The sequence below is a fragment of the Fomitopsis serialis genome (genome assembly GCF_022376445.1).
Source record: "Fomitopsis serialis strain Sig1Antser10 chromosome Unknown B0H18scaffold_51, whole genome shotgun sequence".
In the NCBI taxonomy this organism is placed as follows: domain Eukaryota; kingdom Fungi; phylum Basidiomycota; class Agaricomycetes; order Polyporales; family Fomitopsidaceae; genus Fomitopsis; species Fomitopsis serialis.
Genome location: NW_025955011.1, coordinates 229,132 through 256,836, shown reverse-complemented (window position 1 = coordinate 256,836; position 27,705 = coordinate 229,132). Strand labels below are relative to the sequence as shown.

The 27,705-nt window shown below is 55.5% G+C and overlaps 7 protein-coding genes across 7 annotated transcripts; 3 read left to right on the top strand and 4 right to left on the bottom strand.

Moving 5' to 3' along the window:
- Positions 1-4,521: 4,521 nt before the first annotated feature.
- B0H18DRAFT_956134 (uncharacterized protein) lies at positions 4,522-6,130 on the bottom strand (the record flags this gene model as incomplete). Its single annotated transcript, XM_048042435.1, has 7 exons — positions 4,522-4,936; positions 4,985-5,205; positions 5,230-5,253; positions 5,300-5,629; positions 5,685-5,864; positions 5,921-6,014; positions 6,069-6,130. The coding sequence occupies 7 exons, from the start codon at positions 6,128-6,130 to the stop codon at positions 4,522-4,524; spliced, it is 1,326 nt and encodes a 441-aa protein (XP_047891613.1).
- A 325-nt stretch (positions 6,131-6,455) lies between these two features.
- Positions 6,456-7,251, top strand: B0H18DRAFT_503870 (uncharacterized protein). Its single transcript, XM_048038348.1, has 3 exons — positions 6,456-6,486; positions 6,544-6,685; positions 6,737-7,251. The coding sequence occupies exons 2-3, from the start codon at positions 6,609-6,611 to the stop codon at positions 7,095-7,097; spliced, it is 438 nt and encodes a 145-aa protein (XP_047891612.1). The 5' UTR covers positions 6,456-6,486; positions 6,544-6,608; the 3' UTR covers positions 7,098-7,251.
- A 795-nt stretch (positions 7,252-8,046) lies between these two features.
- B0H18DRAFT_1212470 (copper amine oxidase) lies at positions 8,047-11,113 on the bottom strand (the record flags this gene model as incomplete). Its single annotated transcript, XM_048036473.1, has 12 exons — positions 8,047-8,331; positions 8,436-8,561; positions 8,614-8,749; positions 8,800-8,904; positions 8,958-9,044; positions 9,107-9,211; positions 9,286-9,293; positions 9,325-9,499; positions 9,618-9,758; positions 9,809-9,899; positions 9,982-10,231; positions 10,957-11,113. Coding segments are annotated over 12 exons (1,665 nt in total), but the record flags the coding sequence as incomplete, so codon positions are not given.
- Positions 11,114-12,901: 1,788 nt separating this feature from the next.
- B0H18DRAFT_503809 (uncharacterized protein) lies at positions 12,902-13,656 on the top strand. Its single transcript, XM_048038347.1, has 3 exons — positions 12,902-12,925; positions 12,982-13,123; positions 13,175-13,656. Exons 2-3 carry the CDS (start codon positions 13,047-13,049, stop codon positions 13,578-13,580), a joined length of 483 nt encoding a protein of 160 aa, XP_047891610.1. The 5' UTR covers positions 12,902-12,925; positions 12,982-13,046; the 3' UTR covers positions 13,581-13,656.
- A 566-nt stretch (positions 13,657-14,222) lies between these two features.
- On the bottom strand, positions 14,223-17,318 carry B0H18DRAFT_956131 (uncharacterized protein; the record flags this gene model as incomplete). The annotated part of the gene is made up of 13 exons (XM_048042434.1): positions 14,223-14,313; positions 14,336-14,358; positions 14,413-14,598; positions 14,742-14,816; positions 14,873-14,885; positions 14,946-15,267; positions 15,316-15,409; positions 15,462-15,778; positions 15,827-15,915; positions 15,985-16,008; positions 16,695-16,837; positions 16,945-16,965; positions 17,205-17,318. 13 exons carry the CDS (start codon positions 17,316-17,318, stop codon positions 14,223-14,225), a joined length of 1,512 nt encoding a protein of 503 aa, XP_047891609.1.
- A 4,690-nt stretch (positions 17,319-22,008) lies between these two features.
- Positions 22,009-22,658, top strand: B0H18DRAFT_1016896 (uncharacterized protein; the record flags this gene model as incomplete). The annotated part of the gene is made up of 4 exons (XM_048029291.1): positions 22,009-22,125; positions 22,152-22,286; positions 22,355-22,428; positions 22,481-22,658. Coding segments are annotated over 4 exons (504 nt in total), but the record flags the coding sequence as incomplete, so codon positions are not given.
- A 2,840-nt stretch (positions 22,659-25,498) lies between these two features.
- Positions 25,499-27,284, bottom strand: B0H18DRAFT_1095395 (NAD(P)-binding protein; the record flags this gene model as incomplete). Its single annotated transcript, XM_048032415.1, has 9 exons — positions 25,499-25,714; positions 25,824-25,940; positions 26,000-26,072; positions 26,150-26,267; positions 26,374-26,463; positions 26,729-26,931; positions 26,988-27,010; positions 27,070-27,219; positions 27,261-27,284. The coding sequence occupies 9 exons, from the start codon at positions 27,282-27,284 to the stop codon at positions 25,547-25,549; spliced, it is 966 nt and encodes a 321-aa protein (XP_047891607.1). The 3' UTR covers positions 25,499-25,546.
- Between the last annotated feature and the right edge of the window lie 421 nt (positions 27,285-27,705).

The window sequence follows — 27,705 nt, the reverse complement described above, 5'->3', positions numbered from 1 at the left end:
GTTAGCAAGCCCACTCGCGCCTGCCTGGACTCACCTGGCCTTTGCTGTCACCCTCGCCGTTACCCTAGCCCTCGCCCTCGCCCTCGCCCGTCCACTCCTCGTGTACACCTGCCGTCCGTTTGTCGTCCACGCGGCACGTCTGCATCCGTTCGTGGCAGCGGCCAGGCCCATGGTGTTCATCGGCTTCGTCTGCGCGAGGGCCTATGCCATGGGAGCTCGCCGTGCGCGCGTACACCATGTTGCGGCGCTTGAGGCCGTGCGCGAGTCGACCTGGTGGATGGAGAGAGACAGGCCGGGGGAACCGGGGCATCCCCGCGAGTTTGGGCGCTCGCAGGGTTGCCGCTTTTGGCAATACCCGCACGACTGCAGGGCGGGTATGCGGGTACGGAAATCGCTACCCGGACCCCTACCCGCGAGTACCCCTACCCGCGACCCTCGCGGGTTACCCGAACCCCTGCAATGCACTACATTGCACGGCCAATCCGGAAGCCCACGAATAATTCTATAGAAGGGAGTCTGTAAAATTCCTCTCAGCATATCATCCTCATGATCCTCATCATCGACGAGACGTAAGTATGGCCCGGGATGCTTCAGTAGAATCTCCGATGAGAGCCATAGCATGAGCCTGTGGTTCTCATTATATCGAGGAGAACAGGTGATGCAACACAAAAAAAAGGCGTATGAAATTTATGAAGAGACATCATACATGAAAGAGAATAAGGGGAAAACGCCTGGCGCAGCGGCCCTAGCAGGCGCGATGTTCATCCCGATTAGGCAAGTACCGCATCGGCGCTGGACGGGCGCCAATCACACTAAATTCTAAGTCGGGAAAGTAAGACTTGCCAGTAAGTATTGTTCCACGAAAACGTCACTCATAGAAACTACTAAGCCTTGTACCTCCGTCGACTTAGATCGATACTTACTGGCACTACTTACTCATGCATTCTATGCAGCACTACGACCGACGTTCAACAGGTCCTTCTACTCACCATCATTAAATGATCTCGCTAACCTACAGAGTAGAATATGAGATCAAGACTGCCTCATATACGACCTGATCGCAGATGAACGGCGCAAGATCTTGGGATCGCATCTGTGATCGCAAGTCAGTGCCACAGCCACGCATGGGGCTGCTCAATTCTAAAAAGCGATTTGGATCGCTATTTGGATCGCAATCCGTCAGCGCTTGGCGCACGCAAGCGAGGCGGTGTCCGAGCTCGCCGGGCTTCGCAGAGCCCGAACCTCGCACCGACGCAGCGGGTCGGCCCCAGGGGCCCGCAGGCGCTACGTGGCGAACGTTTCCCACGCTCAACGCGCGAGGCGTGCGCGCTGCGCGTCGACGGCGTCGCGCCGTGCTCGCCGCCCGCTCACCTTCGTGCCTGTGCGAAAGTATGCCATCGCGTTCAGGACTACGCATGACCTTCGGGTCCCGACAAGCTGCACAAGAGTTCCTGATGCAAGCTGCACTCTTATACCTCATCCTCGCACTGTACTTCCCATCCCTCTCGATCCGTGGATATCGCTTCGGAATGCCGCTGCCAGCCAACATGCAGGTGATATCAAATGCTCTCCTTGCACAGGCAGCCGGTATCCTCGGGCTTGCTGTTCTCCTTGATCCTGGACCACGGGGACCGTACAATCAGTTTCTTAAGTGCCCACAGTTCTTTACGATGGCCTTGTCATATCCTGATCGTTGGTTTCGCCACACATTCCGGTACGTCTTTCATAGTTCTACCTTAGTCTTTATGTCATGCCTTCCCTAGTATGGGCCGCACAACCTTTGAGTGGCTGGTCGCGCGGCTTGAGCCACTTGACATCTTTCAGTCGAGTGGGCGTAAGCCACAGCGACCTGTACGACACCAGCTCGGATGCTTTCTTATGCGGTTTGGGTCACGTGGATGCGATGCCCTTGATGCTGCACAGAAGATGGGTAGAGGCTTTGGCACTGTCCATCTCTATTGCAGCCGGGTTATTTGGGCATTGCGTCACCTCGGTTTAGACTGGGTACGCTGGTCGGATCGATCCACCACGAAGGCTTGGGTGTATGCCAGAACACACCTTGCACGATGTATTGGGATGCTAGATGGGACTCTCATCCAAATGACGGAGCCACCACGAGGCTCGGGATCTACTTACTTCTGCAGAAAGAAATTTCCTGCGGTATGTTCTTCAAGTTGTTGTTTATGGCTTTGGTGCTAAATTTGATGCATTTCACTAGATCAATGTTCAGGCCATTGTTGATCACCTTCGCCGGTTCCTCAATGTTGACCTCGGATGGCCAGGGAACGTGACTGATGTATCACTCTGGACAAAGTCATTCATTTGGGAGCACCGTCATGAGTTCTTTGGTCCAGGAGAGTATGTGCTTGCTGACAAAGGTGAGTTGGGTTTGAGCTCTCATGCATGACATACTGAAATGGTCTACAGGATATCCCTCTTCACCATTTGTTCTACGACCTTTCACCGAGCCAGAGATTGCCCGAGCGACACCCGAGCGACACCGACGTATGCGCATGTTCAACCGCCTTGTCTCGTCCATTCGGGTACGTGTTGAGCAGGCATTTGGGATGTTGAAGGGCCGCTTCCCAGGGCTTAAGCTGTTTGGCACTCCTGTGGATGTTGAGGATGTGTACCGGACAGTGGAGGCATTGATGACAGATGTCGGTGCACAACTTCTGCATTGATGAGGGTGACCATCCAGAGGACATTCCATGGTATGACTGGAGTGATCCTGATGTACAGGATGCAGTGGCAATGGCAAGGGAGGACCTTGGGGATGATGGAGGATTGGATGCTGAGGGTCAAGACGAAGTGGCACGATACCGCCAATTGGGACAGGAGATGCGCGAAGAGTTCTTTGAGGCCTTGTTTCCACCACAATAGAGGTAGCAATGCCAGATTTATTCCAGATAATAAGATCCATAGGTACCAGGTACACCTGCAGTAATATACTCAAGGTGTCCCTGTGTACGGGTACAGTGTGCAGTCTTCGCCACATTACAACTATTGCTCACCCGCCGTCCAGTGGCTGGCTCGGTCACGTGACATCCTTACCAAAAGAGGGAGACCCGCAGGCGCCCAACCGTGCCGCACGCGAGGTTCCCTCTCAATGCTCCTCCTCCTCTCTCTTGCTGCCGTGCCACCACCTGCTCAACCCCATTCCGCGCCAGCGCTCGAGCGATGGCACGCGCGGGCAATACTGCGCGTGCAACAACGCCGGCAAGAATACGTACACCACGACTCGGGGCGCGGCGGACGGATGATCGGCGGGCGCGCGCGCGAAGGAACGACGGAATGGGCGGCGCGTATGAGCGAGGGAAAGACAGCCGGCGGTGAGGGCAGGTGAGGAACGGGCGAGGGAGGGATGGGTCGGCCACATTACACGCCCACCGCGAGCGCACTGGGCGAATGCCTGGTGCGCAGACACGGCCGGCGAGTGCGGGCGAGAGACTCCGGGCGAACGAGGGACGGACGGGCCACAGCACATGTCAACCGCGACGGCCGACGAGCGCACAGGCCAGGCAGGCGAGGAAGGGACGGTCGAGGTGAGTCAAGAACGCGCCGTGGAACACCGACGCGAACGAGCGGGCCACAGCACACGCCCACCGCGAGCGCACTGGGTGAATGCCTAGTGCGCAGACACGGCCGGCGAGTGCGGGCGAGAGACTCCGGGCGAAGGAGAGACGGGCGGGCCACAGCGCACGCCAACCGCGAGCGCGCTGGGCGATTGCCCAGTGCGCAGACGCGGGCGACGAGCGAACGGTCGGCAACCGGGCGGGCGAGGGACGGGCGAGGGACTCAGAGGGACAGGCGAAGGAGAGATGGGTGGGTCACAGCGCACGCCAGTCGCGAGCGCGCTGGGCAAATGCCCAGTGCGCAGACACGACCGACGAGCGTACACGCAGATGGGAGCCGGCCGGGCGAGGGAGGGACGAGCTAGGGAGAGACGGGCTAGGGAGGGACGGGTGAGGTGCGTGGACGGCGCGCAGTGGAACGTGGTGACCGACGCACAACACGGCGCCCGCGAGCACGCAGGGCCATTGCCCTGCGCGCAGGCACGGCCGTCGAACGGTGGGCGCGCGAGGTATGGGCGTGCGAGGTGCGGGCGAGGTACGGGCGCGCGAGATACGGGCAAGGCAGGGACGGGCGATGCACCATAGCACATGCCCACCGCGAGCGCGCTGGGCTAATGCCCAGTGCGCAGATGCGGTCGACGAATGAGCAGTCGAACGGTCGGCGGCCGGGCGGGGCGACAGATGGATGGGCGACGGACGGACGAGGTGCGTGAACCGCGCCGTGTAGCGGGTGCAGGACTGCAAGGGGGCGACAGAGTGCAAATGGGCGACAGGCTGCAAATGGGTGACAGGGTGCGAATGGGCAAGGGGGTGCGGACGGGCAACAGGGCGTGGACGGGGTGCCGCGCAAGGTTCAAATCCCATTAGAAACAAGTATATAGCTATGTAAAGGAACGTGGATAGTAGGGAATGGTATTGTGATGTGTTGATCGAGAATGCAACGGAACTAGAGAGTACCGCGAGAGAACTTTAGGAGTGCATTGGAGAGATTTGTCAACGACTCCCTTGCCTGTGCCTTCACCCCCTCGTCGATACCCTCCATGCCCAATATCATCTGGGCTGCATTGAGGCCCTCTTTGATATCGGACAATGATGACCCCTCTGTCTGCTTCTGAATCAGCCCAGAGATGGTTGTGAACGTATCCATGAGTGAAGAGGCGGCGTTCGACGATGACTTGTTCGGGACATGTGCCGGCTCAGGCACACCACCTTGTTTCGAGGATGAAGGCAATGGCTGAGCCCGTGCAGGTGGGGTAGGTGGATCACCATCCTTGCGTGCAGCATGGACAGCCGGAGGAGGGGGCGAGAGACGACCTGTTTGAAACGGAGTCTTGCGCACGACAGACGGGTGTTTGCCATATCTGTATAGGCAGTGAGCATTGACCGAGATGTACAGCAGAAGCACATACCGCGTGTTAAACCAGTCATACCAGCCATGCTCCATCCACGCTTGGATGACCTTGACCGACAACTTGTCCGCCGCAGCCTTCTTGTTCTCTCGTAACCTCCCGAGGTGTTCCTCGATGGCCTGGTCATCAGCAACATCCAGATCGGCATCCCCCTCGCCACCAGTGATGCTCATGTAGTCATGAACATAGCCAAACAACGTACGGAGGCCGGTGAAGTGATTCTGGCACGATGAAGGTGAGCGTACCCCGTTCAAGGCAGATTTTGCAATCTATCCAAGAAATGAGTAGAGAACAGCACACAATAAAGCCCCATACCTTCTCCCATATCTTAGCCGCATTGCTCTGAACCTTCGAGTACACTGAGTCCGCGTCGGGACCGAGGCAGTACTCGAGGAGAGTAGATGTCTCCTCAGGAACCCACGTCTTCCCTTTGCGATCCACACCGGCAGTGAGCACGGACTCGACCCTCGCCCGCTTACCCGCAGGCTTCCTTTGAGCCATGTTCTCCTTGCCCGCCTCGTTGACTTCGACATCACCTCTATGCTCCGAAGCAATTGATGCATCGGACTGCGAGCGCTTCTTCTGAAGGGCTGGTGGGACCTGAGCAGCCGGTGCCAACTCGTTTGCACCTGGCAGAGGCTGCACCTACAAGAATCAAGTCAATTCGAAGTGCATGGATGGAATGTTACAGTGAACGCACCAATTCCGGTCGATCTGCAGCTGGCCACCAAGGCTCTTGCAGATCCTGATTGGCGTCAGGATCTGCAAAAAGCTCTGCTTCATCAACCTCATCCCAATAGCGGTGCCATGCACCATCCGGCAGGACAGGTGGGGTCGCAGGTCGTGGCTCGACAGGGGGAGCCTCGAAGCCACCATGCATCTAGTATGAATCTTTCTGAGTAAGAGGCTACTTGAGAGCAAGGAAATGTCACTTACGACTTGCTCTATATCATACAGAGCTCCCTCGCCAACAAAGTTAGGGGCATTACCCATGTTTTGTGCACCTCCCTCAACATCGCGAGCAGCTAGCCTGACGAGAATGATGTTTGAAGTCCAGTCAATCGAAGACGAAATCCCCACTCACTCATTTAGGAAATCATCCACACCATTCTCGCGCATCAAGGTCTCAACATCTATGTTGTCCATTCCGTGTCGCTCGTGAAGGGGCGAGCGAGGCGTCCTTGCACGGCGCGACGCCGTCGACGCGCAGCGCGCACGCCTCGCGCGTTGAGCGTGGGAAACGTTCGCCACGTAGCGCCCGCGGGCCCCTGGGGCCGACCCGCTGCGTCGGTGCGAGGTTCGGGCTCTGCGAAGCCCGGCGAGCTCGGACGCCGCCTCGCTTGCGTGCGCCAAGCGCTGACGGATTGCGATCCAAATAGCGATCCAAATCGCTTTTTAGAATTGAGCAGCCCCCATACCAGCGTACGTATACAAGGAGAGGCGTGCTTATCGTACCCCTAGCTCATCTTCTCCTTCGAGTTCACCGAGTAGGTTGCCGGCAAGTAAGTGTTCCGACGGTGGCAGTTTGAATGTTGCGCTCATCCCTTGCACCCCTCCAGCCTCGCTCTCTTTTGAAACGACTCACGTTCCTCCTTCGTAATGAACCCAGTGCATACAAGACATCATGCGCTACTCTACACTGGCCTCTACTGTTCTTTTGGCGGTGGCCACAGCTCCCGCGCTTGCTCACCCGATCACCAAGTGAGCCCCTCGCTATTAAATTTGATCTCATGGCTGAGCATGTAGTAACAGTCGCGCGACCGAGGATGCCTCCATGGTTGAGCGTGAGCTCCAAGACGCCCTGATGGAGCGCGGCTACTACTACGACCTCCTCCCTCGGCACTTCGGGGCGCACCACATGCCTAGATCGGAAAGGGCTGTGGACCGCGCCGCGAGGGAGGCGCAGGCACGGGTACGCGAGAAGGGGGCGACGATCCTTATAGCGACCGCGGAACATCACCAGAAAAAGATTGAGCAAAGTCATCAGCCTCAACAAACGCCTCAACAAAACAGCGGCTCGAGACAGGGAGCGGGAGCCCAACACCATCCCCGGGAGTATGACCTCGACGGCGAGCCGTTCGGGCGCGGCTTCGAGGTAGATGAGCTTGACTGAGCGGACTAGCATGATCGTGGGGCCGTTACGATGTATCTCCGCCTGTCGTACACATCGTGTACATTGTTGCGCATCACTTGCAGTGTCAATCGTAACCTGAACACTCACTTATGCGTGCTTGGCGACTAGATCATCAGCAAAGTGTTGCTCATGCTGACATCATACAGGCCAAACATTTAGAGTAGCGGATGTTCAGCATGACGGGGAAAGTCTACATGGATCCCGACGGCGCTGAACCTCAGGGTGGGTGGGTGCTGCCCGTACCAATTGTCGGGCACATTGCTGTCGAGGCCGGCTTGCGGGGACAACGAGCGTAGAGTGTATTTGAGGACGTTGCTGCCGCGAAGATCGATCTTGAGCTTGAGGACTCAGGGAGTTGAAGGAATGCGCGGCCGAGGTCGTGAAGTTAGTGTGGGGTCTGTGAAGGGTGAGCTTCGGGCGCGAGGGGTGGAGAGGTTGGCTCGTGTACGGATCACCGAGTGGTCTCTGCGGTTCAAGCCATCGCCCAGACTACAGTTCGTAGTCGATGGCCGCGCGACGTGAAGAATGTCAGTGAGCACGGCACGGATGAGACACTCGGGAGGTGGTCGGTAGTTAGTCGGTCGTTTCAGCGGAAGGCGGCCCTCGAGACATTGACGGCGAACGGCTGTTGCTGCCAGCGTCTTCGGGGGTAAGCTGGCGACGGACGTTTCTTCGGTTGGATGTTGACACCGAAAGGTTTTGCAGATGCGTACAAATCCGGGAGCTGAGGAAAGATCCGACTGGGTGCGTGGCTCTGGTGTACATGAACGTGTCCGGTCTATACTGGCAACGGCTGCCAGTCAGTCCCAGCAGAGTCTGAGGGGCCTTAAAAAAGAAAACGTACCGCTTTTGCGGCATCGCGCAGACGGCGTCCTAGTTCCGAGTCGTAAGTCGGCTGATTCGGCAGTCTGCGAGTGGGTAGCGGTACGGACGCTGGGGGAGATGGGTGGACAATGCAGGCGCAGGAAGAACAAGGCGGTCGTCTCATAGCCTCCCGCGCACGTGCCCTGAGTAGCAGAGCCGGTTGACGTGTCATCGCCCTGGAAGTTGTACGGGAACTTCAACAGCGCGTCGTCCTCCGTCTCGACGAACGTCCGCGTGATCTTCTGCTGGAGTACCGTGCTCCCCCAGTCGTCCTCGGACCACGGCTGCTCGATCTCCTCTTGGTGCGCGTGCGTGACCAGGAGCGAGTTCTTCTCGCCCGCGACGTCCACTGGTCGATCTTGTAGTTGATCACAGGGTAGTGCAGCGAGCCCACTGTCAAGGTGAGATGCGGATGTCAGTCGGATGGCACGATGGATGCGTCGAGAAACGCACTGGTCGCGTCCCGGATGGCGGTACCTTCACCCTCTGGACTAGGCTCCCAGAAGCCACCTTGCAGGTAGCCCGAGGCAGACAAGCGCACCTCGATCGTCCCGTCGCTGTGGAAGATGTAGTCGAACACTGCATGACATGTCAGCTGCAGTGCAAAATACATTCCACAGGCACGACGTACGGTAGTCGTAGTTGCCCACAGTCGAGATCGAGCGCACGACGAGGTTGTACCCACGCACAGCGCCGAACTCCGCCTCCGAGTAGCCCATATGGCGCGTGATCGGGCGCGCCGAGTCGTGCTCGAAGATGCAAATAGCTCTGAAGCTCACGAGTCAGATGGACTGAATGAGGTTCAGCAAACAACACGCCTCTCGCGTGTGATGGAGCCCACGAAGCTGGTAGTCGTCGCGGGGAGGAACACTGCCTCATGCGGACAGCCATACCCAGGGAGCATGTCGCGCACGGAGCAGCCCTACGCATCGCTTAGCCCTCCGCCGCACGCATCAGAGTGCGACGCAGACTCACCATACCGAAGAACCTGTCCAGCCAAGCCGTAATGCTCTGCATCGGGTCGTTGCCTGCATACTGAGCGATAGCCTCCCGGGGCGCGAGCTGTAATCATTTCCATTCTCAGCATACACTCCCGCCCTCCAGCGAACCAACGGAAGGCGCACCTCGTAGATGACGCGCTCGCCGCGGAACTTGACGTCCCACAGGCTGAGGTCCATGTCGCGGTCGAAGCCGAGGTATATCCCCAGACGGTCACCGATCGGACCCATCTAGCTCACGTACTGCGTCTTGCTGTCGGCCCGTTTAGCACAATATGCGCGGATCCAGCGCCACGCACACGCACCTGTCCACCTGGAGGCGCGGCCCAGCAAACGACACCGACCGCGGCCCGAAGAGATGATCCAGGTCGCGCGGGTGCTGTCGGGCCGCTTGGACGTCGTCCAGTCGACGTCGTGGCTGTCCGGGCGCGGGGGGAGGCGCTTCAGCGTCCCGTTCTGGAACACGCCCATGAAGTTGTCTACAGACCGTGACTCGAACACCTGGTGGTTGTATACGATCTGCACAGCGCATCAGCTAGCGCGCTTCGAACGCTGCGTTCTTCGATATGATTCACCTTGGGAACTCCCATTCCTTGGGGTCCGTGCCTGTCATGTCGATGTAGAGGAAGACACCAACGGGGTGGAGGTATGGCCCGGGGACGTTTGGCCGCCAGTTGATCCAGCCCCGCCGGAACAAGCCGTCGAAGCTCAGCGGGCCCGTCGCGCCTCCGGCGAAGGTGTCGTTCGCGAGGCCGAGCGCGAGGCCGCCGAGCAGTTCCTGCACACGCCCGTCAAACGCGAAGAACATAGAACAGCAAGCACGCTCACCTGAGTCGCCTCGCAATCTTGGGCATCACATCGATCAGGATCGGCTGGACCTCCGCAAGGGTCGTGTACCTGCGCGCGTTGTACGGCACCTCTGGCCGGTGGTGAACCTCCGTCAAAGTGCGCATGCTTGTCTTGCTACTCACCGGCAGCGGGCTCACCAGGTAATCCTGCACCTTCGTGCGTAGCGGTCGGGAGGCGTGATGCCCCGCGGGTCCGCGAGATATTGGAGCGCGTCGGCTTTGGCGGGGCGCCGTGCGCCGATGTGATCAATGTAGTTGTCGGAGATGTGCGCCGATGTCCCGGGGGTGAGGTTGAGCGCGCGTTCATGCGCGCCGGGCCAGTGGGCAATCGCGGTCGTCTCCGGAACGGTGAGGGAGGCCCAGAGGTTGACGGGTGCAGGGGCGAGGCGGTCAATTCCGCTTGCTAATGATTTCAGTGACAGACGAGTTGGATCCAAGACTTACTTGGGGATCTCGTACAATTAACGACTGTGACGCTGGGCTGTGGCTGTCCCATGATTGAGGCGCAGAGCCCCACGGTTGCCGATATGGGCTGGGCTGATCTGCACACCAGCTATGTATCTGTCTAAGTCAGTTTGAAGCCGAACTATCGCTTCACTATGGACTCACCAGTCACCGGTTATGCATCGCTCGGGCTATCCGAGGATGACACGGAACGCATCATGCGGCCGAATGCAGAAGTTAGCCACGACGAGACCTATGAGCAAGGAGCCACGGTGGGATGAACCAGTGAAAAGCGTCCGGATGTCGCTTCTGGGTCCCGTCCAAGTCGCGTGATAGCGCTGGATACCCCGAGTTCAGAAGGGCGCATCAACGCTGTCGACGAGGGTGAAGAGGGAGTCTCTCTTCAATGAGATCAGGCTCCGATATTCGGGCTTCTTACTGGGTTTAAATTACAGGCCGTCAACAGACGTATGTTTTCGCTTTCAGGGTAGGTGTCGTTTTAGGGTGCGACTTCGAGGCGGATCTGACGAGCGTAGCTGACGTCTGCTATCTCGCGCAAACTTAGCGGTTTCCAGTCCCTATGTGCGTTGGGGTGGAGCGATAACAATTAACATATTGCCATACTTCAAGTTCATCTCGGCGCTGAGCAAAGCATGACGCGACGCACCGCTTGCACGTTCTCACACACGCGTCGGATGTCCACAACAGCCTTGCCCTGTGCGCAGCGGGGCTTCTGTATCTGCGCTTTCACGTCCACTGTGACTCTCGCATCCAGGTCCATCGCGTCGACGGTCGACACAGGCTCAGGACCAGCCGAGGACGAGGATGTTACATTAGACATTGGCGGGACTGTAGCGTGAATTGGCCTTGAACTACGGCATAAGTTCCTGGTCGCTCAATCCCGAGGCCTGCAGGTTTTATGTATGTGGATGAGTAACGGTTGGATCACGACTCTGCGAGTTGCATACCAGCATTGAACCGCCGGAGCGGTACGAACACATACTTGAATCACCAGCAGGGCGACTCGCTGAGTTCGTTGTTTTCGCACACGCAGATACGAGTAGCGAGAGAATGTATGCTGCGTTGCAAGAGAGGTACATTGCCACTGTGAATGGTAGTGTATGGAACGCGTAACCGCACGACGCGTCTGTGGCTGAATCTCGGCTCTTGCCGAGACGCAAAGGCGTTCACCGGCACCTTGGTGCGAGTCGTTCTGTGAACGCGTCGGCAAGAGCCGGGCTTCAGCCACAGACGCGTCAGAGCGACCTCTGACTCGTCGCGCCACACACTCGCACTACTCTCAGCCGCATTAATGCAGCCGCCGCCTTTCGTAAATTACACAGGAATTGACGGATCAAGAGAAGCGTCGCCCGACAATATCTGCCTGTGAATGCCTTCTGACGATCTCAACGCTTGTCCACTGCTCCCGAACATTCGACACCGTGACCTTGACCCCTTCCCGGACTCGCACTCTCCGCCTTCGCAGGTCTATACTAATAACGGCCTCTCCGTCAGCGTGTCGCTCATAACTTGAGGGGACTGCACGTCGTACCTCGTTGTTGGAGCATGAGGTTAGGGACGAGCTCGCAAGCTGTGTCGCGATAAAACCTGGCCGAGAACGGATAAGGGAAAGGTATATAGACAGGAGGTTTTCGATGTACCTACCTCACGCGATTGCCCTTCGAGCATCGTCCGTGCCCGGGACACTCGCGCCCGTCGACCGTCGTTCCGTTTGTTTGTTCTCACACTCGTGGTGCTCATCTCCCAGCCGCCGCTAAACAAGTCCCGCTCGGCTGGCCATCTTAAGGAGTACCCTGGGCGCGACAACTCAACACGATGGGCTTCTTTCTCGACGAGGGTGAGAGATCAATGATGTTTACGGCGCATCTGCCTGCTGAGTATAGGCACACCGTACGTCCTCTTTGTCCTATTGATTGCTCTCTGGTATTTAGGAGCACAGTACACATACTCATGTTGTGATGCGTCCTCTCCGCAAGTACCAGCCACGCGATTACCGACAGCAATGAGACCAAAACTCGTGTAAGTAGACGTTCGGATTGTACGACACGAATGCTTGCGTCAGAGCGATCGCTCCCTTCTAATTTTTCCTGTTACTGTAACGTTGACTCGGACTAGATGCGCAAGTCCGGCACAGGGCGACGCCTGCCGTACATTCCACACAAAAGCGTTACAGGACAAGAGGCACTGGACACGGGGCCCTGGCCCTTCCAATTCCATTTCGCAGACCAGTTCTCGTACATGACACGGAGACGATGGCGATGCCCGGCTAAGTAACCCTTTGACCTCGCTCCGAAACTACTAAGCCTTGTACCTTGGTCGACTTAGATCGATACTTACTGGCACTACTTACTCATGCATTCTATGGAGCACTACGACCGACGTTCAACAGGTCCGCCTACTCACCATCATTAAATGATCTCGCTAACCTACAGAGTAGAATATGAGATCAAGACTGCCTCATATACGCCTGCGATGGACCTGATCGCAGATGAACGGCGCAAGATCTTGGGATCGCTTCTGTGATCGCAAGTCAGTGCCACAGCCACGCATACCAGCGTACGTATACAAGGAGCATGCCTATCGCACCCCAGTTCATCTTCTCCTTCGAGCTCACCGAGTAGGTTGCCGGCAAGTAAGTGTTCCGACGGTGGCAGTTTGAATGTTGCGCTCACCCTTGCACCCCTCCAGCCTCGCTCTCTTTTGAAACGACTCACGTTCCTCCTTCGTAACGATCCCAGTGCATACAAGACATCATGCGCTACTCTACACTGGCCTCTACTGTTCTTTTGGCGGTGGCCACAGCTCCCGCGCTTGCTCACCCGATCACCAAGTGAGCCCCTCGCTATTGAATTTGATCTCATGGCTGAGCATGTAGTAACAGTCGCGCGACCGAGGATGCCTCCATGGTTGAGCGTGAGCTCCAAGACGCCCTGATGGAGCGCGGCTACTACTACGACCTCCTCTCTCGGGACCTCGAAGCACGTAAAACCGCTGAGGACGCACCGCCGAAGCCGCACGCTGCGAGTGTCCAGAGCCAGAGGGACCAGGAGAACCACCGGCTGCTCAGAGAGGCGCACGCGAATCTGCAGATACCGAGGCCGGGCGGGCCTTGGTCCGGGCCTCCGCCTGGTCCGTCCCATCCGCCTCATCCGCCTCATCCGAACGGTGGCTCAGGGCCACCGGTGGTTCGAGGCAGAACGGCGGCGCCGGGCACGGGGCGCGAGGCCAGCACCATCGCCGGGAGTATGACCTCGACGGCGAGCTGTTCGGGCGCGGCTTCGAGGTAGATGAACTTGACTGAGCGGACGTAGCATGATCGTGGGGCTGATGCGATGCATATTCGCCTGTCGTACGCATCGTGTACATTGCTGCGTGCCATTGTGAATGACAATCGTAACGTGAAGGCCCGCTCATGCGTGCTTGGCAATTTAAGCATCAGCTAGGTGTTGCTCTGAGTGCCGATATACGGTTCGTGTAGCCGACATCGCCGTCTAGCATACTCATTCCCGGGGCACTCAAGCACGCAATAACTGATCCTCTGCGGGTGCAGCTCGAGCCGCGTCGGGGATGTCATGCACTCAGCTGGACACAAGATGCATACATGAAAACATAGTGCCCTAGCCTTTACGCAACGTCCGAAACGGACTCTACACTTATAAGAGGGTCCGTATGCCGCGGCATCATCCATGTAAGTAGCTTTGTGCCCGAGATATACGCCCCGAACGGCGAATATATGTATGCACGCTCAGGATTCAGGTTATCAAGAAATACATATTGCCCACTCACCTGGCATGCCGCTCACGCCTACGTACGCACTTCATGGGATGTCTGCTTTGTTCTCGAAGACACGGAAGGTGTCTGGGCTGGGCCAGTGCGGGACGTTGGAAAACACTGTGTACTCCTGGAAGGGGAGGATGCCGTACACATGATCACCATCTTTGACAGCTGCATTCTCGGAGCGTAGAACACGTCCACCGGTGAAGCCGTTTAGCCTCGTGGAGTGTCAGGACCCAACGTGAGCTACATTACGAGGATGACTCACAGCTGACCTACATAGAATGGCACCTGAAGAAGATTGAGTAACGATTAACGCGCATATACGGACCCTTGCGGACTTACAACACAACCGATGCTTGGGTCGCGCATCCGGCCGCGCATGAAAGGGTCAATGCTGAATACAGCCGTCTTAGCGAGGAAACTGCCGTTGAGGGGGACAGTGTCGAGGTCGATTGTCTGGGAATCATCGTAGTAAACGGTGGTCTTTCCGGGTTCAGCGAAGGTCTTGGACGCGGGGATCTCGTTGAACTGGATGTGAGGGTTTCAGACTGGGGCCATCGCAACGTGAGCGTGATACGGGTGTGGAGTAATAATGACGGGCATTGCCTTGATATATAGGCGAAAGAATCTGGAACGGCGATGACATATGTCATGAATCTGGCTGTTCGAACCTGGAGGTGGTGATGGCGGCCGAAGACGATGCGCATCTCGTAGATGACGCGCTCGCCGCGGTGATGTCCCACGGACTGAAGCCCATGTCGTGGTCGAAGCCGAGGTGCATCCCCCAGCCCATCTAGCTCACGTACTGCGTCTTGCTGTCGACTCGTTCAGCATGATACACGCGCCGCCGCGGACCCTGCGCCGCGCACACGCACCTTTCCACCCGGAAGCGCAGCCCAGCAAACGACACCGACCGCAGCCCGAGGAGATGATCCAGGTCGCGGCGGGCGCTGTCAGGCCGCGTGCACGTCGTCCAGTCGACGTCGCGGCTGTCCGGGCGCGCGGGGAGGCGCGTGAGCGTCCCGTTCCGGAATGCGCCCATGAAGTCGTCTACAGACTCGAACACCTGGTGGTTGTATACGATCAGCCCGCGCGTCAACCGGAATGCTTCAGAGAATGATAGCCCGGGGACGTTCCGCCGCCAGTTAACCCAGCCTCGGTGGAACGAGCCATCGAAGCCCTGCGGGCCTGTCGCGCCTGCACACGCTTCCGTCAAATGCGAAGATCGTGGAACGGTAAGCTCACGCACCTGAGTTGCCTCTGCCATCTTGGGCATCACGTCAATTGGATCGGCTGGATCTCCGCGAGGGTCGTGTGACCCGCACGTTGTACGGCACCTCTGGCCGGTGGTAGACTTCCGTCAGAGTGCGCATGTTTGTCTTGCTACTCACCGGTAGCGGGCCCACCAGATAGTCCTGCACCTTCGGGACCTCCACCGCGCCATGGTGAATCGTCACCCGCGCGTAGCGGTCGGGAGGCGCGGTGTTCCCCGGGTCTGCGACGTACGCGAGCGCGTCGGCTTTGGCGGGGCGCCATGCGCCGATGCCAATGGTAGATGTAGTTGTCGGAGATGTGCGCTGACGTGCCGGAGGTGAGGTTGAGTCCGCGTTCAGGGGCGTCGAACCAGTGGACAATCGCGGTCGTCTCCGGAACGGTGAGGGAGGCCCAGAGGTTGACGGGTGCAGGGGGGCGAGGCGCGAGGATTCCACTTGTTAACGATGCAACTGGCAAGGAACGGACTGGATCCAAGACGTACTTGGGTATCTCAATAAACGACCGTGACGCTGGGCTGTGGTTGTCCCATGATTGAGGCGCAGAGCCCCACGGTTGCCGATATGGGCTAGGCTGTATATGCACATCAGCTGTCTGTCTAAATCAGTTTGAAGTCGAACTACCGCTTCACTATGGACTCACCAGTCACGTTGTGCATCGCTCGGGCTATCCGAGGATCACACGGAAATCATCATGCGGCCGAACACGGAGGTTAGCCACGACAAAACCTATGAGCAAGGAGCCACGGTGGGACGACCCAGTGAAAAGCGTCCGGATGTTGCTTCTGGCTCCCGTTCAAGTCGCGTGACAGCACTGGATGCATCAACGTTGCCGACGAGCGTAGAGAGGGGGTCTTTCCTCAATGAGATCAGGCTCCTCCAGTATTCGGTCTTGTTACTGGGTTCAAATCACAAGCCGTCAACAGATGTATGTTTTTCGCTTTCAGGGTAGGTGTCGTTTCAGTCGAGGCGGATCCGATTCTCTGACGAGCGTAGCTGACGTCTGCTATCCCGCGCAAACTTAACTTAGCGGTCTCCAGTCGAGTATGAATACGTGGCGACTCACCAATTTTTGGCTTCCTGACGCGCTGGCTATCTCCGCGATGGCAACCACACCATATTTCTATGTAGTCTCTATGTGCGCCTCGGCAGTGGAGCGAGAGCACTGAAGCATTGCCATACGAGTCGTCTTGGTGCTGGGGGAAATATGACGCGACGCAAAGCTTGTTGTGTCGCGCAGAATAGTCTTACACCGCAGCATGTGTCTCTAGTCGCTCGGCATGAAGATTTGCAAGCTTTTAGTATGCTGATGAGTAATCACAACTCCGAGTCTGCGACTCGGTCAGTGCATACCTAATACCAGCGTTGAACTGCCGGAGCAGCACGAACCCGTACCTGAACCACCAGCCAGACGGTTCACTGAGCTCATTCATTTCGCGCACGCAGATGCGATTAGCCAGGACTGTACGCAGCGTTGCAAGAGAAGTGAATTGCCACTGTAGTGTATGGAACGCGTTTACAGTAGGGTCGGAAACAAACTCCACGACGCGTCTGTGGCTGAAGCTCGGCTCTTGCCGAGATGCAAAAGCACCGCCTTGCTCACCTCTCCGCACTTCTCGACCAGCTGTGCGAACGCATATCAACAGCCTCAATCACTCTCGACATAAGCGTAGCCCTCGCAATGCCAGCGGGATTGCGAGCCATACCCCGTGTCTTGATGGATGTCTCGCCACCACCGACATTTCCATTCGGCCGGTCGTTATGCAGGACAGAGGCATAGAGGCGTGTTGGCGGACGGGAAACTTGTCCATTTGGGATTGGGTCACCGTAAGTAATGCCACTTGTCCGTGCTCGCGTGCACACCCGTACAAGCGCGGTCGTGACCGTCGTCGTTGCACCAATTACATCTTCGAGCCCGATCATGTCCCAGTCTCGGTGTGTCATGACATTGGCGGACACGGCCTTCCAATTGCGCATACCCGTTCTCACTCAGCTGTTGTGCTCAATATGCGGCAGCCCGCGAAGCAGAGCCTGTGAAGTGCGGTGTAGGGTGCTTATATGCGTTTACCAGGAGTGAGTCGTATCCAGCCTCTGTGCTCACGCTCCTCAAACCCCGCTCTTCAATTTCGACTCTCCGTACCTCCCCATGACCATTGAAAACACACACTCTTGGATCAACTCTCGCTTTACGGGAGAACACTTGCCTTCACGGTGACTTTCGGCGGCCCCGACCCCCGGTTTTGTCGCGAACATGCAACACCTCCACTTGGCGAGCTATATGGCATCGAAAGACACACCGACAACCAGGTTTACGGTATACTGGCTTGCTCTGTTGTGTCGTAAATTGTACTTGTCTCATTTGTTCGTCAGTGCTTGCATCTGCGCAAAATTTCATCCCTACCCGTTCCCCGCTTCGACTCGGATGTCATCTCACGTCCCTCATGTCCGACCACGTAACGCTTCATCGACATTCAGCACACATCGGGTACCGCTACGCTGCGAGCGGCTCCTCCCGTCCGCGCTGCCGTACTGCCTCTGCGCTCGGGAACCTGTACAGTGCATGAATCGGCAGTGTAGGTCGTTGTATGCACACAAGGTTTCACGCTGGTTCCTCACCAGCGCCGTCAGCAGGTGCTCTGATCACTCTTCATGCCCCACACAGCGTCGACGTTACAAGCAACAAGAGCGCTCAACGCCGAAGGTCGCGCCCTCCGTCAGCGGATAGCTCAGCGCAGAAGTCTCGCAACTTAGGCGCTTCTTTGACGTGGTACGTGAAATCTGTCGGCGGTATTCCAGGCGAGCACTATGGACCATGGGCTCTTTGGTCGATGTGTTGTTGCTCTCGCCAACTGTACTTATCTGTGTCGTGCATATCGCTCGTGGCGAAGCCACGTCGCCTCATCGCATATCTCGATTTGAGACGAGGCAGACTCAATTCAATTGAAAGGGATTATTGAGTGCACCCGTCTGTGTGTGGGGCCTGTTGGTCCGCTCATCGAGGGCCTCATACGCCTGCACTGCATTGTGATGCGCATCATACCTCTTACATTATGTGCACCTCTGTAGCACCTGTCCACTGCGCGGAAGAATGCTCGCGCTGATCTCCCTGCCACACAGATTTGACCGCCTGCGTACCCGCAGGTGGAGTCGAAGCCCAGGTCTAGTTTTCCCCAGTACAGTTCACGTCCCGTGCGCGTAGCAGCGCCCAATCATTATATTCCCGGGCGAGGCAAAAGCACCCCAAAGGTCTGGTATAGGCTCAGCTGGTACAGCACACTATCCGCGAACACCGAATGCACAGGATACCGGTCCACTTGTAGCATCTCCCGGCATCAACACTGCAATTATGAAGAGTGATACACAAGTGCATGCAAGTGCACCGCGGTGGGCCAACGTCTATGCGTCGAAGACAGTCGGGTGGTGTGGCTGGTTGATGTTTGTTGTCATTCTATGTGGTAGCATTCTGACTTGAGTGCTCTTCATGTGCAGGCTGGAATCAATTGACAATCTATTAGTGTAAGTGAGTACCCAATAATACTATGCATGCAGTGAGCATTGTTGCATGTTGACAAGACATTGTGGTAGTCAGTCAATGGTTACAATGTGAATGTAGCATGTGTACATGACTTCAAGAGGAATGCCATGTGCAACAACATATGGAATATATCATCTTGGATGTGAGCAAAGCTGCAATTGTATGGAAACATTCACATTCAAGAACAAATGGCAAAATCAATGGCAATACATTAAACTGTTCAGATTGAATATGTAAATATACATGTTCAAGAATTGACCTTGAAGAAGACAATACAAACAAACACCCCAACCCATGCATATCAACCAACACAAGGAACAGTACAACTCTAGTCATGCTATCACCAGCTCTACATTGCCTTGTATCTGGTTATCCTCAACAAGGGCCACAGCAGGGACAATGCTGTCCTGTCCATCCATGACACCTTCATCATCCTCTTCACCATCTATGTCTTCATCCACAAAATTGTCTTCATCATTGAACATGACTGAGCCACCAAGGTCATTTGGACCAGTGAAGTGAGGCTCAGACATGGTTCCTGACTCTATTGTGCCTTGTGTTGGATCTACTGTACTCCGAAGATTGAGAAAGAAGCGGGACAATATTACTGTTGTGAGACTGCCAGCACAAGTTGTGTTGACAAGATCAGCATAGCACACATGAGTGCTGAAAACTCACCTAGCAGGAAAAGCATCAAATACCTGAAAAGCCTGTTATCAAAATTTTGAGTAGTTGATACACAGACATTAAGCACTGTAAAGACATTAGGATCCTTACTGGGATATAATCAGCCACAACCTCTGAGGTATTCACAACAAGTAGTGCTCTATCAAGAGAGTTGGAGTGAGTATTTGAATGCATGATATTTTGTGTTCAGGTACCCAAAATAGACAGATCCTAGGATATATATCAGTATCAGTATTAATCTACTTATTGCAATTTGAACTGACCATCCCAGAGTAGTATTGTTGTCAGTGTAGCTTTCTCACCAATAGCATGGGCCATCATCTTGATTCTGAATGTATGATACCATGTTGCCAATAATACAAGGGCTTCTGCTATCAGAGCTGTGATCGTGGCAGCAAGGTTGACTTAAAAAAGCATGTATCAATTATGAGAAGCATGGGCCCTGGATAATCTGCTTACACCTAGTAGAAGTCCATCAGCCTGATCAGCAATTCATACCAATGAAGTGAACAATGCATACTGGTTGTAAAGGCTTTCATTATATGGCCCAAGGTAACATCCAACAGGGGTTCTAATTGAATGGGTAGTTGCAGCTGCATACTGTAACTCATGTCAATGCTGCTAGACCATGAGCAAACACATCTGCTCACAATATCATACACAACTGTTGCAATTGTGAGTAACATAATGAACCAAGGAAGCAACCAGTGTCTTCCATTTATGGCATAAACACGCAGGGCTCCAATGGCTGTAATGAAGAGATCAGCTTTGCTTCAGCATGGTCTGCTAAGCATAGTCATACCCCCTGTTGTTGTATTGAATATAGCTTTAGCTCCAAGATGCATCAAAAATAGGGCTGCAGCACTACAGCAAAATGCTCAACAGCCAATTTTGTAAAATGTTGATAATTCACCATACCTCTGCAATAAAAAGTTCCATCAATGACCCTTGTATATGGTAGGAAACATGACTCAAGACTACACACACACCTTGCACCCCAGGACAAATGGGAATCCAGCCATTGATACCATCCAAAGCAAGCCAGACAAATGTAGAAGCACAAGCAACAGGGATGGAATGGAGAACTTGCGATTCCACAGGAAATTGACTTGCTGGTCAAAGGTAAGGCACAAGTCAAACAGATAGAAGCCTGAGTTATTCAATATTACCAGCTAGCTAACAGAAAGTAATGGCACTCACAGAGTGATGCAATGAATGCACAATTCTGAGCAAAGCTTAGGATGAAGTCAACATGGTTGATCATATACAAGTGATAACTTGCCATCACTCACACAACATCAAGTACTGCTTCTTGCTTCTGTATACTGGCAGGAGCACTGTTGTTCATGATGGGACTCTCCAAAGCAAAGGTGATGATGTACTTGAGGTAATTATATAGCATAGTGGCAAATTGCTCGCAGCTACTACCACCATAATTGGTTGATGGTTGCCCAGATATGTTGGCATGCAGAGTGTATCAAACCCTAGATGTTTGGCAATTAGAATGACACATTAAATCACTGATCAGTCACGCATTGGAATTCCGGGAAGATGGTAGGCAATGTGATGAACCGCATCAAGCAGTACCAGTACACCTCGAAACGGGCGAATTGTGCGTCTAACGTGGCGACAGCAGCTACGGGACACGATGTTCAATACGTGCGGAGCACATGCAAGCCAGGTGTCGGACAGCTGACGGCAAAACCTGTGTGGAACGTGCTGTCACGGCTTTGTCAGCAGGAGACAGGTTCTGTCGCCGCGGTCCTCCACCTTGCCTCCACCCACTGTCAAGATGAGTCGAGCGCGCATGCGGTATCGGCCGGTGGCTCGATGGACCCCCTCCTCCTTCGAAGTATTACTCGTATTTCAGTTCTGTGTGTACCGGTACGTCCTTCAAGTTGCGTGGTAGTACTGCCTCGTACTCTGATGATAAACTCGATGCAATTTTACGGGCACCAGCAATGATTAAATAATGAGTACTCGGTGCACTGAATACGCGATGCCGTCGAGCACTGCACCGGTGCTGGGAGCGCAGGGTGAGATGTCTGATCATTACAACACTGCCTTCCCACTGATCTAGCTTTCTCAAAAGTGTTATGTACTAGTAGCGCGTTCTCCTTGTCCTTCAACTTGAAGGTGGCTCGGTAGACGGATCCGGGACCAGCCTAGGCTCGGATGTCATCCGTATTGTGGCGAGCCAGATCTAGAGCGGTGTCTCAGTGAGATCCACATATCAAGTGACCACGTCCAGCGCGCCACCCCCGCGCGCCCCCGACATTGGGCCTCCGCACGAGGCTACAGTGCAGCCATTTCGAGACACTAGGCTCCTCTCCCGTGCAGGCGCTGACGTCTGCTTGCTTTGCCATCTGACATCGGTCACTGGCGTGTATCTTATAAACATGATATCCGACTCGGAGTCTCTCATTTCCCCCCTTTCTGCGCGAGGCTCCTGCTGCGTCTCCCCCGCGGAGCAATGCACCATCTGTTCCGTCCTCCACGGCGTCGTCCACGCTCAGCGTCGCGACTAACAACACGACCACGCCGTCAACGCCCGCAAGCACCGTCTCCAAAAGCAGGAGCGTCGGGAGTCCCGACGCTCCGGCTTCTTTAGCCGGTTCACGGGCGGTTTGACTGCGTCGGCGTCGTTGAGCCTCAGCTCAAGCATGACGTCGCTCTCGCTCGAGACCTGTGTCCACGCCGAGCGCGGCTCCGTCGACGAGCTCGTCCTGCCAGGGACTCCACTGACTGAGCCCTATAGCGCCTCATTTATGAAGAAGATCAATCAACTAAGTACTGGGTCACACTCGACGACCATCTCACTAGTCTTCGCAAGTCGGCTGGAAATGACGCAAAAAAGCTTGCACGGTATGTCTCCCTTCTGGGCTTCTATTCATTATGTACTGATATCGTGCCACAGAGTCTTTAGATCTATCCTCGACAATGATAGGGCATCACATGGCAATAACCCCGCCGCGATCAACGCTGTTCCCGAAGATGAAGTAGTAGATGAACGGCAGCAACAGGTCAACAAGGCTTTTGTTTCGTCGACTGAGAGAGATGATGCGCAGCCAAGCCCCAGCGGATCTCCTGCGTAGTAGTCCTCGTTCTACTAGTGCTCTGTGCCACGCGTGTATCCCGGGCCTGGGCTCAATTGTGGATTTCATTTCACTGTACTCATAGAGCATTATTCGAACTGTTCAATGTAATGTGGGCTGCGTAGACGTGAACCATTACTATGCGATTGAATACCGATTCGTGATCGTGAATGGGTGCTTGAATACTGCAAGAATGCTGTCTGCGACGCAAGGACCTCACGCTCAACGCATGCATGCAGCTCATATCAATGTAATTTGCACGGCGGTACTACGTTAACGCATGTCAAAACCACGCGCACCCCACCTCGTAGGCAGCTGGCACACCACCTGTCTGCCACGTACGACTGTCGACACGGTGGGGCCATTTCCTCCTTTTCGTGGCCACCATGTGTCGTCAGCGCGTCTCAGGTGGCAGGTCCATGTATTTCGCGGGCCGCACTCACGTGGACTCCATGTGCCAGCCAACTCGAGGTGTACATGATGCCTTCCCACCGAGATTGTTATATTCCTAGCAGACCTAGCATCGGGATTACCATATATGCCAGCTGGCTATCTCATACAATATGCTCCTGCAGGTAATGCTCGGGGGCTACCATGCACCGGTGCACGTCTTCTTCACATCTGCCAAATACAGTACCGGAAGACTCACATCAAGGGTGAAACAGATGGTTACTGGAGCTTCGGGTGCTCCATGCTTGACAGCCAGGACCTCGTGCGTTCTCATTCAAGCCTCAACATCTCAGGGCTGTATATGCGCGCGGTCAATGCGCCACCGTGAGTGTTTCTGTCAGAACGATGTCGATGTAAGGTTGCATGATGAACTCACTAGAAAGATGTGCATCTGTCATGTTGGCATCTCCCGACTCAGACGAGCTGGTATCCGCGGCAGTGCATCAGATAGGGCTGCGGGGCCGTGATCGCAGTTGCATCGAGTAGTCATCGACAGTAGCATTTATGCATCTTTGATAAGTGAAGGCAGTGTCAGTAACTGGTTCGTTCTGGCTCGCATGATCTCGACTGACAGAGAATTCACCGACTCATGCGCTGAGTGTCTTGAGCGCGATCCGCGAATCATGCGAGGCTCGTCAGGGTTATGCGGACATTCAAAAGAATAGACAACAGCATTGAGCTCGACTCAGCAGGTCGGACCGCCACGCACTCAACGCCGCAACGGCTAGTGACCGAAATGTAATAGTCATTACGCGATGCTAAGGTCGGACTGCCGAACAGTTGGTCGTGGCTGCCTTGTTTGGCGTCGTGCCCGAGCGGCGCTGAGAGTGACGCGATGGAGATGTTGTCATTGCTGTTAGTCCTGAATGCTCATTGAGATTGTGATTTTATTGTCAAACGACGAGATACGTACTAATGGCGGGATCCCATTGACCACAAGGCAGGTTGCACGTTGGAGTGGACGATCGGCGGCAAAGAAATCCAACTCCACTGAGATGGAACTCAATGCAGGCTCTGGGGCGAGTGTTCCGTGCGATGGACAGCGTGAGATCACAGAAAACGAGGGAAAAACAAGGGACAGATGGCCCAGGCATCGGGAGACACGACAGGAGTCGCTCTACTCGGCTATGCAATGCATCTCCTGCCTACGTTACTATTCATGTCAAGCCCACCAAGTTCTCGCCTTCTAGCGAATGTGAAGGTGATCCGTAACTGAACCCAAGAACAGGAAACTGAGTGAGGCTCACCAATATCAGCCAATGCCTTACTGACGGATGCTGTTTTTGTCACGACTCGGAGACAAATGACACGGCCCGCACTTCGCGCGCGTTGAGGTGGATCGACACCATTGACAAAAAAGAGCAGCGCCTTCCTGAGCTGGGTCTGTTTGCACTGTTCAAGCGTAGATGATGGTCGTTTCCAGCACACGGTGCGAGATACAAATCGTGTGAACGACAGACGTTGGGAGATGTGCGTCTTCCCTTCAGGGTGTTTGCGACCCGCTGGCTTATCAAGTAACTCCGCAGTGGTTTCCTCGCAATTGACATGCGCAATCTCGTTGAGACCAGGTCAATTATGAGGCTGTGACCACTCGCCAATGAACCATCCTCTCAGGCTACCATGCAGTGTGGGCGGCCACTGTCCCGGGCCCAAGTTTCAAGCCAAGGCCGCGGCAACTCTTCGAAGGCATATGATCCTTGCATGTTCTCTGGCGGAGAGGAATCCAGCACTGGTGTAAATCCCTAGGGCCTCCTTCGTCGATGGACATGAGCCGGGGACTGCAGAACACAGGACACCGGCCTCACCTTCTGAGACACGACAGATGTCACCGCAATGCCCCGATCATCGCAAAGATTGACAATGACGCGTTACCTCACGTCCTTCTTGAGAGCAGGAGCACAATATTCGGCGAGGGCTATAACTTGAAGACAATGTGCATGTAGAGCATCATGATCGAGTCGCCGGAGCCTGCCTACTGGTACGAGCGATTTGAATCACGATGATTGACGGCTAAATCATGAGCTCAGTCTTGACACAGCCATACGAGTAGCCAGTACATTTGTTGCAGAAGAAGGTCATAACGCGAGTGTAGCGTGTAGCGCGCCGTGAACAGGGGAGGAAGCAAACTGAGACGCGTCTATGGCTCAAGCGCCGAAGCTCGGTTCTCGCCGTGGCTCATTGATTGGCATGCACTGGCGTCACGAATGCTCCTCCGAATGTACTTACATCCGAGGACTGCCGTCGCCAGACAATCCCTCTTTACCCAAAGCATGCTGGAGTACGTGATAACTATCGTACTATAGGCTCTGGGCAACGTCAGCTCAGCCGACACTTATACCTACCTGCTAGTGTCGCATATGCACTCGTTGAGTCACACGCACTTTCATGTTGGCATCGCAGTCGTTATCGGGGGATGTACATATGGTTCATGGTACAGCCTACTCGTCCTCAGCCACAATGATGACCTTCTTCCCCGTATTCGTGCCCTTCTGCACCGAGACGATCGCTTCACCCGTCGCCTCGAGCCCGAATGACCTGTCCTCGCTGTACTTGATTTGTCCCGAGGCCACCATCGGCGGAACTTCCTCGTAAAATCTTTTGAGGTACTACACCGACGAGCCGACACAATTGAGGGAGCGAGAGGAACACGGACGCGGGCGGCGTCAGCCACGTGGGATCGGAGCAGCGAGTGCATAGGACGTGCGACATACTCACCTTGTGATGTAGGCTCAAGACAATGAACCCGCTCATCTTGATCTCCTTGTGGACGATGAGCTGCAGGTTCTTCGGTACGTACGGCTCCGCGTTGTACGCGCTGATCATCCCGCACTCCTACGATACAGAGTGTCAACCACGCGCGACTCGGAGGCGTAGAGCGAGGCCTGGCTTACGATGAATCTCGCGTGGCTGTGCGCCGCAGCCAACGCCGCCTCGAGAGTCCGCCCGCCGACATTGTCCCAGTAACTGTACCAACATTAGCATACGTCATCACCATATCTGATCGTTACGCACATGTCTATACCACCCTCACGCTCCAGCACACTCTTGTGTCTTCTTTCTTGTAGTTGAACACGATGTCCGCGCCGAGCGACTTCACAAACGCCACCTTCTCGTCCGACCCCGCGCTCGCGATCACCTTCAGTCCGCAGATCTTGGCAGCTGAACGACCGTCCTGTGATATACGGTGTGTCAGCAACCACGGCACGTAGTTCCCTTGTAACAGAGTGATAGAATTGTATGGAAAGACCGTGGGTTGGATACTTACGCGCCAACAGGGCCTGCAGCAGCAGTGACAAAACGGTCTCGCCGGGCTTGGCGTGCGCGTGTTCGTGCCAGGCGTGATGTGCGGTCTGTCCTGTGTGTCGAGAAAGTCGGTCAGTATGAGTTACTAATCCGATAAGCAGAAAACGCGGAAAGCGCCCTGAGTAGTGTACATATTACGTCGTGGCATACACTAGGCTGCAGCATGTCCCCACAAAGAAGCTCTACACAGTACAGACGACGAACAGATCTCGTGGCCGAGCATCCTGAAAGCCCCCGATGTAGCGTCGGGCCTTCAAGTTGTCTCTCACCAGCGACGCGTAACCAGGCTGGGCAGTTTCAAAGAGCACGCGAGGCACCTGGCATGCCGCATACACCCAAGAACGCACTCCATGGGAGGCCTTCCCTTTTCTCCAAGATGCGGAATGTATCCGGGCCAAGCTCGGCAGGGTCGGAGAAGATGGTGTACTCCTGGAAGGGCATGAAACCGTACACGTGGTCGCCCGGCTTGACGGCGGGGTGTTCAGCGCGGAGGACCCGCGCGACGGCGTAGTTACTGAGCCTACGAGCAGTCAGAACCTGGACTTTACGGGTGGGAGCGTACTATGAGACACTTACGGCTCGCCGACGGAGAACGCGGGCTAGATCGAAGACGTGCTATCAATGCGTATCGGCGCGTATATGCACGTACAGGACTCACGGCGTAGCTCTTGATGCTCGGGTCTCGCATGCGACCACGCATGAAAGGGTCGATGCTGAGCGCGAGCGTTTTTATGAGGAAGCCACCGCTGAGCGGGATGGTGTCAAGGTCGATAGTCTGGGAGTCGTCGTAGACAGTGGTTTTGCCAGGCTCGGGGAAGGTGTTCGGTGCGGAATGGCGTTATAAAGGACGCGGGCGTTGCGGACGGGGGCCATTGTGGTGAACAGGTATGCGGGCGAAGGGTTGAGTTGAGAGCATACTCCGCTCTGCAGTCATGGCTTTATAGTATAAAAATACTCAGCAGCGAATGTCAATTTCTGTGTCTCGCTGAATGACCGGCAGTACTTGGCTGGAACGCGGTAGCGGCCAACAGCCGAGAATAGGTCAGCGTCCCGATTGCGTCGTTCGCGATGCTCCCGTAATCTCCTCCATGCCCGAAAGACTCGGCCGTCCGAGCCCTCGTTCTGCTCTGGCCATACCACGTTACTACGGATGGCAGCGAACGCACAAAGCCAACGGTGGTGAGCGCCGCGTGGGCAGCAATGCCCACACCTGTGCCATTTAGGGATGAGCGCAGCGAGTACTCAAAATGAGGCGGACCTGACTCGACTAAGAGTGAGTCGCAGATCGCGGGTC

Excerpts from the sequence above, each read along its gene's own strand:
- B0H18DRAFT_503870 (XM_048038348.1), top strand. The coding sequence starts at position 6,609 with ATGCGCTACTCTACACTGGCCTCTACTGTTCTTTTGGCGGTGGCCACA. Across the intron at positions 6,686-6,736 it reads CTTGCTCACCCGATCACCAA|TCGCGCGACCGAGGATGCCT; the intron begins GTGAGCCCCTCG and ends ATGTAGTAACAG.
- B0H18DRAFT_503809 (XM_048038347.1), top strand. The coding sequence starts at position 13,047 with ATGCGCTACTCTACACTGGCCTCTACTGTTCTTTTGGCGGTGGCCACA. Across the intron at positions 13,124-13,174 it reads CTTGCTCACCCGATCACCAA|TCGCGCGACCGAGGATGCCT; the intron begins GTGAGCCCCTCG and ends ATGTAGTAACAG.